Here is a 9,177-nt window from a genome sequence, read left to right as displayed (position 1 = left end):
AAAAGCTGTTGTGAGCTGTGGGAAAAACTGATGTGGGTTGTGAGCTATTAAAAAGCTAAAAACTGTTTGGTCGAAACCACTAAAAATCATTAAAAGTTCTTCGATATATGTTTTCAGAGTTCCATTTAGAAGACACTAAAAGTAGGTCCAAGAGTGCTTTAATTTTTGCACTGCAAGAAAGTCAGCTTTTAGAAAAAAAAAACTGCTTCCTGGATTCAGCCCTTTGGTTGGGCTTTTGGTTTTTAGGGGATAAAAGTCAAAGCCAAAAGTCAAACCAAACACACCTTGTATCTCTTATTCAATATATCTAATTAGAAAAATAGATTTACATTTGTCCTAGTATTTTTACAAATAAATCATTTCTTATTTCCATTTGTAATATTTTTTTATAAAAAAAAAATATTTAGTTCATTATTATAATACTTAATTATTTTAATCCTATTTTAGTTTTAATTTACTGTATCTTTATTAATATAACGATCTTCGATAAGTAGCAAAAACAGGATTCATTTTACTTTCAAATTTGTACCCAAAAAAAGCTACTTTTTTTTAAAGTAACTACAGAAAATTTAAACCTCTTCAGTTTAGGGTAGAAGCAGGTTTCACAAATAGAACCAAACATACCCCAGCCGTGCAAAGTGACTAGATTGAGATCAGCATGATGATAGCTATCGCAAAAGCACGCTAGTGAGAGGGATGGGAGAGGAGGTTCTATTCAGATGCACCTCCCACTCAAGCACCACAGACAGAGCTACTCCACTTCGTGTCCCCATATACCCTAGAAATCCAAAATGTCACAGGTGAACCACACGTGCACTGGCTGCACAGTTCTGTGACCGTAAATTTCCATGGACATGTATTCACACTGAGGTTAATTCTTCATACATACAACAGAGCAGAAAACAAATAAATAAATAAATTGCCGGTCTGTTCAAAACATCGAGGTGCACATCCGGGCCTACGACAAAATCACGTTGATCAATATGCTCCTTGAAAGGATAGCCGATCCCGCAATGTATCGAAAATGGAGGCGGCAGCACTGCTCTGTGCAAGTGTAATCTTTAGGCGGCCAAATAGCTCATCACTATCTTTAGCTTGTGAGGCTGCATCTTGGGCCTCCTTCGCCATGCCCATCCGAGCATATGCCTACACAAACAATCACAACGTTGTTACTGGTTCTCAACTCCACTTTCTGAAATCGGAAGTCATGTTAATCAAATATCTGGTTATGCCTTGGTTTAAAAAAAACATTTGGTTTCATCCGTCAACTAAAGTAAGAGACTGTGTTACATATTGGGCATCATCCATTTCATTTATCAGGAATCAAAATTTTATCATAGAAATCCTTGTGCAGTATGTATCCTGCACCTGATTTATATTTGTAATGCAGTTTATCAATATCAATGTTGTTGAACAGCTTTGCATTCTCGTAGGCATGTTCTTAGGTTTTTACACAGAACAAGCAAGCATATAGTTCTACTTCCACATAGTATTACCAAGTAGCAACCAAATACATAAATAGCAAAAGCTAAATATGTAGAAAAGATAAAATGTCTTATAATTTGAAGGGGAGGGAGTACTTGCTCTCTCTCTCTCTCGTTTTCCACTCAGACCCCGTTTGGATCCTTGGAATTTAATTACATTCTAATAATTGTTAATTTGGTATAGATCAATTAAGCCAATATAGTTTTATACAGAATATATTTGTTGGCTATATGGGAGAGATATTTATATGCTATATTGTTACTATAGAAGAGCGAGACAAAGAGCGTGTTATAAGTTGCAGAGTAGAAACATAGACTTATGATATATAAAATCAATCTCCACTCGTCATCCTATGAATTTAGGATAAGCTTATATCTAAATGGAAAGTGATGGATTATCAAATTCCAAGCCAAATCTCTACTATTCTATATGAGTCTAACGAGGGCGTCCACCATGCCCCCGCCCCGACTGTCGAGTCCTGCAATTTCAGCCGTGTAGGTCCTGCCGCGTCTCGCGATCCCAGCTACCCCACCAAGCCTGTCCTGGGTTTCTGCCGCCGGCTGCCATCACGCGATGGATCCCCTCTCCCTCCTGCAGCTCCCTCGTGCCTCGCGCCCACCGCTGCCCCTGGCCGCGGCCGCCGCGCCATTGGTCTCCGCGAGGCTAAGCATAAGCGGCGGGGTGCGCCCCGTTCGGAGGTGGCGGCGGCGCTACGCCGCTCGGCTGTCGGTGTCCTCCGTGGCGACCGAGACGCCGAGGAGCAGCAGTCGTCGCCGTCCGGGGAGGAGCGGTTCGACTGGCTGGACAAGTGGTACCCGCTGGCGCCCGTGTGCGACCTCGACCCGCACGTGCCGCACGGCAAGACGGTGCTGGGGCTCAGCATCGTGGACTGGTACGACCGTGGCGCCGGCGAGGGGCGCGTCTTCGACGACGCCTGCCTGCACTGCCTAGCGTCGCTCTCCGAGGGCCGGATCGACGACAGGGGGCGCCTCCAGTGCGTATACCACGACTGGTGTTTCGACGGTGCCGGCACCTGCAAGTTCATCCCCCAGGCACCGCCCCTCGGCCCACCGATGCACACGAGCAGCAGGGCGTGTGTGGCGTCATACCCCTGCGTGGTGCAGAACAACATCCTGTGGTTCTACCAGAGGGCTGACCCTAGAGTACAGGGACGTGCTGCAAAGGAAGCGCCCGCCGCTCATTCCGGAAATTGACGACCCGGACTTCGTCACCGTGTATGGCATCAGAGACCTTCCTTACGGGTAAAGGATCCATGGTTTTTTCTTATGAGTTTTGATCCTCGGATCTATCCAATATCCAGTCGCATGCCTGCAGTGCACATTTGGACATTCGCAGTTCAGTCATGATTTGTGGCATTGTTGCATTGTATTGCAGGTATGATATTTTGGTTGAGAATCTCATGGACCCTGCTCATGCCCCGTATGCACACAAGGGGATCATGCGGGGCATCCGCAAGAAGGAAGATCCTGGAAGATTCTCATGGACCCTGCTCATGTCCCGTACTGTTCCCAAATTCACTGGTAAATTCTCTTTTGGCGAGCCTTACATGGATGTTCGTACGCCACAATGCAGGCGCACAAAAGAGTTGTCGATAAACCAATTACTGAAGTCAGAGAAGCGGAAATATGCATGAGTGAAAATTCTTTCTATGTAGACACAGTGCGTAGGTCAGTCCAATGCTTACTATATCCATATTCCTCTTTATTTTTGATAGCATAGACATATGAGTATATGACATTGGTTGTCAATACGTCTACATGGTAGTTTTTCATGGAGCAAACTGCAGCTCTGTTTTTTACTAATGATTTAGTCATTTAAATGGACATGCTCTAAATTATTCCCTTAATTTGATAATCTAGATTTCGTGATAGAAGATATGAATACAAAGGTCTTAACGAAACATGGAAAGGAAAACTCGCAGAAGCGAAAGCCAGTGGAAATTCTATGAAAATTCAGAAAGCGCAGGTTTGATTGTGCGCTACACATAACACAGCCTCATTTCATGTTTCAGGCATCTGAATTATTTTCCTTCTCTAACTTTTCTTTTGCAGGATATGCTTGTTCTATATGATTCTTTGCAACTTGCTCACAAGTGCATATTGAATTTTTTTATGGATATGTTATGCGCAAGTATGTGAAATTTAAAGATAGCATGGTTTTCATTTGTATTCATCCGATATGATTAGCTATGTAATAGTCTCATACTTTTTTTTTGATTTAGGGGAGCAAGATGGTACTCTATGGAAATGGCTGGTGTTGTAACATATACTGGTGCAAAGATTATCCAAAATGCCCGATTACTTGTAGAAAAATTGGAAGGCCACTGGAACTGGATACAGATGGCATTTGGTGTGTTTTGCCTGGCTCTTTTCCAGAAAACTTTACTTTCAAGACAAAGTGAGTAAACTACATCAATGAGAAGTAATTTTCAAACAAGTTGTCAGTTGTCTTGTTTTATTACTGTGAAACTCTCCTATAGTTGCTGCCACTAATTCAAGGCTGGATTGTCTGCCTAGACATTTATGTTGAAATGATTGCCTGAGTTGGGTCTTGAGAGTAGTATTTGCTAGATTGCTTTTAATCCTTGTGGTTTCTAGCTTTTCAGTATGTGCTATTACTTGTGATTTGATCAAGGATTTTGAGCATTAAATAAATGCAAACCCAGCATAATTCCATAAGTAATTGCCGTTTTTACTGTACATTGAAGATTCTAAAGGCACAAGGCAGAATTTTGATTACTAATTCTCATCACAATAGTTAAGAAAAATCAATAAGACGACATAAGAGTGATGCCATGAAAGAAGTTTTTTGTGCTTCCGCTACTTTTATTGATGGCCAAAGCGGATGTTGTGTATATTCGAATCATAGTGCTTGTGTTTTGGGCTGGACATAGCACAAAATATCTACTGAAACTATCTATTATCAAGTGATTCATTTGCAGTTTTTTCAATCTGACACTCACTGGTTATATTTCAGAGCTGGGAAGAAGCTAACGATATCTTATCCATGTGTCATGCTTAATGCTGACGTTGCAAGGAACAACACTAATGATCAATATCAAGTAAGAGTAGTAGAGTACATGTCCTTCTGAAAGTTATACTTCAAATCATTATTCAAGTTCTATGTTGTCATGGTTGATCCTAATGTTATTGATTGCTTGGTTTATTTGTTCTATTAGACATTGAAAGACCCAGTAAACAAGACATATACAACACAGTGAGCGTTCCATTGAGTTTGAGGTTGATGGACCTTACAAGGTGAGTACTTAAATGGTATTACTGTTTACTTTACTCTCTTTTTGTAGTAATTATGTTCCTTGGTCCGAATATTTACTATAAAATACCGACCAATCCTACTTAGTTAACCTTGCAATACATCTTAACATAACAGGCCATGATCTTGCATGCCTCTAAAGAGGAAGGGATTCTGATAAAGAAGAGGTATGCTGTCTTCAATGAAGATGGCACTTTGGCAGAACTTAAAGGTTTTGAAATCAAGCGTAGAGGTGAGCTGAAGCTCATAAAAGTTTTTCAGGTATATGCTTCCTTTCAACTTTTCAAGTTTCAACACCGGTTACGTCAACATTCACTTTATCTCTATACTACACCATAAATGCAGATGTGCAGTTGCATGTTGGTAGACTTTAACTAACTTTTATTGAATCTGGAACATGTCATGTTTTTCTTCTCTCCTGAATTTGTTTATCTGCATAACGGCAACAAGACGCTGACCCAGCACTGAGTCTCTTGCTAATAAGGCAACATATAATTGAGGAAGTTGTGGTCACAACTGTACTTAGCGACAACATATTTTGAAGTATTTTGCCGAAACAATCCACACAAATCTATGTGCAGTAGCATTTTTTCTAGATCTTTGTTTCCTTGTTTGTCCTGTTTGCTTCAATAAAAAAGTTGTTGATGCACCAGGTTTCACCTTTAATCCCAGAGCAGTAGCTTTCAAGATCCAAAAGGTATTATCTAAATCCAAATTTAGAGCTAAAACTTTGATTCCACGGTGCAACCAGAGTTAACTTTATTTCTTACTTTAAATGGGTCGCTTTGTTTTCGTTGAATCAATACTATTGTCTCCTGTCGTTCCATTATCAGGGAATATATGAAGAAGGACAGTGTATTGATGTCAATCTATCCACTTATATCACTGAAAATTCCCATCACCTTTCATACTACATGTGAAATGCTCATCGTCAAGGTTAGGTCTGTTTAGTTTGGGCAGAAGGGCGTCCTGTACTTGAACATGCCCCACTCCGCTCTGGCCCGCGTGCTTTCTCTCCCCGCTCTAGCGGATGACGGTGGTGCTAGCAGCCGGTGGCGGCATCGGTAACATCCTCGCTACCAGCGATAGGGACTTTTCGTGCAGTCCCTCGGCGGCACCATCGTGCCCGATAGCATCAGTTCGGACGAGGTATAGCGATGCCACGCTCGACCACGCTCGCCACTGCAGTGCATCCATCGATCCGATCCAATCTCACCATGCCCACCTGAATCCTACCTGATTTGGACACCCGCCTCTCTGCTCTACAGGACCTGGAGGACGAGCTTGGCGCGACAAGAAGGTCGGCGGCGCCAGGCGCCAAGCGCAGCTGCACCACCGAGGTGCACAACCTATCAAAGTTTATGTTATTTCTATTCTTGTTCAGTAGTTGTAGTTACAAATCAAGATTCTGAACATTTTCCTTTTTTGCTCTCTGTTCAAAACAACCTTCTTTTTGTTTCACGTATAAAAATATTGGTAGCAAGGTTAGACAGTAGAACTGCATAAGATCATATAATTGTATATGAGCATTGCAGTTCTAATGGATCTTTGTTTTCCCTTTCCATCTTCTGAAAAAATGCTTGTTTTGTTTTTCCTTTCGGCCAACCAATAGCAGTGTCGAGTGTGTGTGACTACCAATTCCCATTTTTACCATGTTTCAGCTTGGGGTAGTCCTAGGCAAAATTTTCATACGCAATACGGTAAAATTCACTAAAATAAAGGTAACCAAACAATTATTCAGTAGCTTGTCACTCATATTTGTTTCTCACATTATTCTTCACTAGACAATGCAAAGAGTACTGTTGATCTGACAGCAATTTACTAAAGAATCAGAGACCGGTGAATTCTCTATTGAGGTACTACCAAATTTTAGAAACATATTTCTTTTTTCAGGACAATTATTGTTGAATGCAAACAAAACATTGAGAAATCTGTATATGTAGCATGCTCTTGATATTCATTTTATTTTGATCTTAGATATACAAACAAATGAGTGCTTAGATAAAAATGGTGGCTGTTGGCAAGATAAGGCTGCTAAAATCACTACAATATTTATTTTGTACATCCTACAATACTTGTTCGGTTTATATACAGGATTCATGGAAGAGTTTGTGAGTGTCCAATTGCGATTTGTGAAGGTACATACAAAGCATTAGGAGATTCATCTTCTAGCATTTTCTTTGATCAGGTGTTAATAAAGCCTTATGGATTATAACGTGTATTTTTAGCTTCTGGATCTGCACGATGTGAAATTAACAGTTGAGGATGCTGGAAAGATACCAAGAATTGTGGGGCATACTCTACTTGTCTTTAAGTGTTAGTTGAGGTTTTGCTGTCCTTAAAAATGCCCTATTATCAGGAGGATCCTGTCCAACTTTTTATTAAGGAGTTCTTTAAAATTTGATATTTTGTTTATGAGTCTGCTATATGCTGGATGATGGTTGCAAATACCTAGATGGATTCAAGGGTGGCAGTAGGCACAAATGTGAAGGTAAAGCACATTTCCGAGGCCTGTCTTTCTAGAAGTGCTTGCATGTCCTCCGCAACTTTTGATGTAATGTTCTTCAGAGTTGTATTTCTCTCTTGAGCCATATTATATATCATTGGGCTTGTCACACTTCTCTTTTGTGAATGTAAATGTGAAACATGTTGTGACAGATATTGATGAATGTAAGGAAAGGATTGTGTCAATGCAAAGAATCCAAATGCAAAAACACATGGGGAAGCTATGAGTATGGCTGCAGTGAAGGCTTGCTTTACATGAAGGAGCATGATACATGCATAAGTATGTGTAACCCTCATACAGGTACACTATCAGCTTATTATTGAGTCACTCTTTTTTCATGTTGAATTAGTTAACCTTAGAGGTGGTAAGTTAGCAGAAGTTGCTAGCTCTACCTCACAACCCATTCAAGGCACATGAGTCATGATTTTGGATTTTTGCTCTAGCAACTTAACATTTCATATCTCAGAAGTAGCAACTATGTTGAACGTAGGCATGACCTTGACACTCAAGTGTTGCTAATTGGGCACTTATTGTACTCAGGCAAAAGTGGAGCATCATAATCTGGCTGGGGCTTCTTGTGGGTCATCTTCTTCAGTCTTGTCGCAACAGGAATTACAGGATATGCACCGTACAAGTATAGGGCCCGGGTAAGAAATAGTATATGCTGACACTTTTATGTTCATTACCTTCTGATAACTTGGGTGCATCTAATTTTGTTCTTGCATTGCATATGCCTACAGAGGTACATGGATTCAGAGATATGTGCCATCATGGCTCACTACATGAGCTGTACAACCAAGGAGAGATCCAAATCCATTCTCATCACATTGAGATGTGACGCAGTAGGACACAGACTTTGACGAAGGGAGACTAGGACTTGATCTATATTAAGTAATAGATCACTTACATCAGTTCTATTGTATTCTATTTTTATGTATGCTTTTTCATACACACTGTATGCTTTTCGTACGATGCAAGTGCATCGGTCCCTATTTCACACATACACTCTCTCATCGCTTCTTTTCATACTTCTCCTTTGGATGTACCATTGTAATATTTAGTGTTACAGTGATATTATGCTACACGGATTTTACATAACATAGTGATGTTTATCGTCCCGTATCTATGTTTTATACTAAGATTTTACTTCCGTGGCAACGTACGGGCACACACCTAGTAACATACTATATTAAGTAAATTTCAATTCCTTCAAAATGAAGGGACCCAATGTCCAAACAGCCCCTTAGACTTGTTTGGGAGCAAAGGGTTTGGAGGGGATTCATAGGGCTAGAATCCCTTACTATTTAAATTTGAAAAGTAAGAGATTCTAACCCCCCCCCCCAATCCCCTCCAAACCCCTTGTTCCCAAACAAGCCCTTAATGATGTGTTTGGTTTGAGGTCAAAGTAAGATGAGGCGGGGCGACACCGTCTTCTCGATTTTTTGGATCACCTCGCCATCAAAAATTGCCCTGGTGTTTATTTCGCCCCTGCGTGACTCTCATTCAAACACTATAAAAAATGTGGTCACCCATTTCCATCCTTTCTTGTCCATCCAACCAAACACACCCTAAGTAATAGCAATGTCTGTCAAGCTAGGTCTACACAAACATGATAGGGGTATAGGAGCAGCAACAGTTTCTCCAACAAATTTTATACTAACTCTTGTATATCTACAAGCAAATAACATACCTCAGATCTTTCACGAGGATCTGTTAACTTTGGAATATATTTGACAGCTTCATTTTTTTGACCAGCATCAATGCATGCTTCCACAAAAGGTTTATAGCCTGTACGTTGAAACAGAAACTTAATAGTTCACAATATTATTATCAATCTATCATTATAATGAAACATTATATTCTTAGAGTTCAAATTTAGCGAATGAAGATAA

At 40.5% G+C, this 9,177-nt stretch overlaps 1 protein-coding gene and 1 long non-coding RNA gene across 4 annotated transcripts in view; one reads left to right on the top strand and one right to left on the bottom strand.

Moving 5' to 3' along the window:
- Nucleotides 1–695: 695 nt before the first annotated feature.
- Nucleotides 696–9,177, bottom strand: part of LOC103636149 (protein VACUOLELESS1) — a 30,940-nt gene continuing 22,458 nt past the window's right edge. Inside the window, exons 14-15 of one of the 2 annotated variants that reach the window (XM_008658504.3) lie at nucleotides 8,976–9,073; nucleotides 696–1,146 (exon numbers count right to left, since the gene is read on the bottom strand). In XM_008658504.3, the coding sequence (XP_008656726.1) occupies nucleotides 979–1,146; nucleotides 8,976–9,073 (266 nt within the window). In that variant the 3' untranslated portion in view covers nucleotides 696–978. The remainder of the gene's footprint in view (nucleotides 1,147–8,975; nucleotides 9,074–9,177) is intronic. The other variant, XM_020542338.2, reaches the window with a different exon arrangement.
- LOC103636148 (uncharacterized) lies at nucleotides 2,241–8,377 on the top strand. 2 transcript variants are annotated; one of them, XR_002263959.1, is made up of 3 exons: nucleotides 2,241–3,903; nucleotides 4,483–7,932; nucleotides 8,026–8,377. It is a non-coding gene; the product is annotated as an uncharacterized lncRNA (long non-coding RNA). The 2 variants fall into 2 exon arrangements; XR_002263958.2 differs by lacking the exon at nucleotides 8,026–8,377 and having other exon boundaries at nucleotides 2,250–3,903; nucleotides 4,483–4,567; nucleotides 4,685–5,520.

This window comes from Zea mays, chromosome 8, assembly GCF_902167145.1.
Source record: "Zea mays cultivar B73 chromosome 8, Zm-B73-REFERENCE-NAM-5.0, whole genome shotgun sequence".
NCBI classification, from domain to species: Eukaryota; Viridiplantae; Streptophyta; class Magnoliopsida; order Poales; family Poaceae; genus Zea; species Zea mays.
The sequence above is the reverse complement of the archived record's forward strand: the minus strand, read 5'-3'. Positions and strand labels throughout refer to the sequence as shown.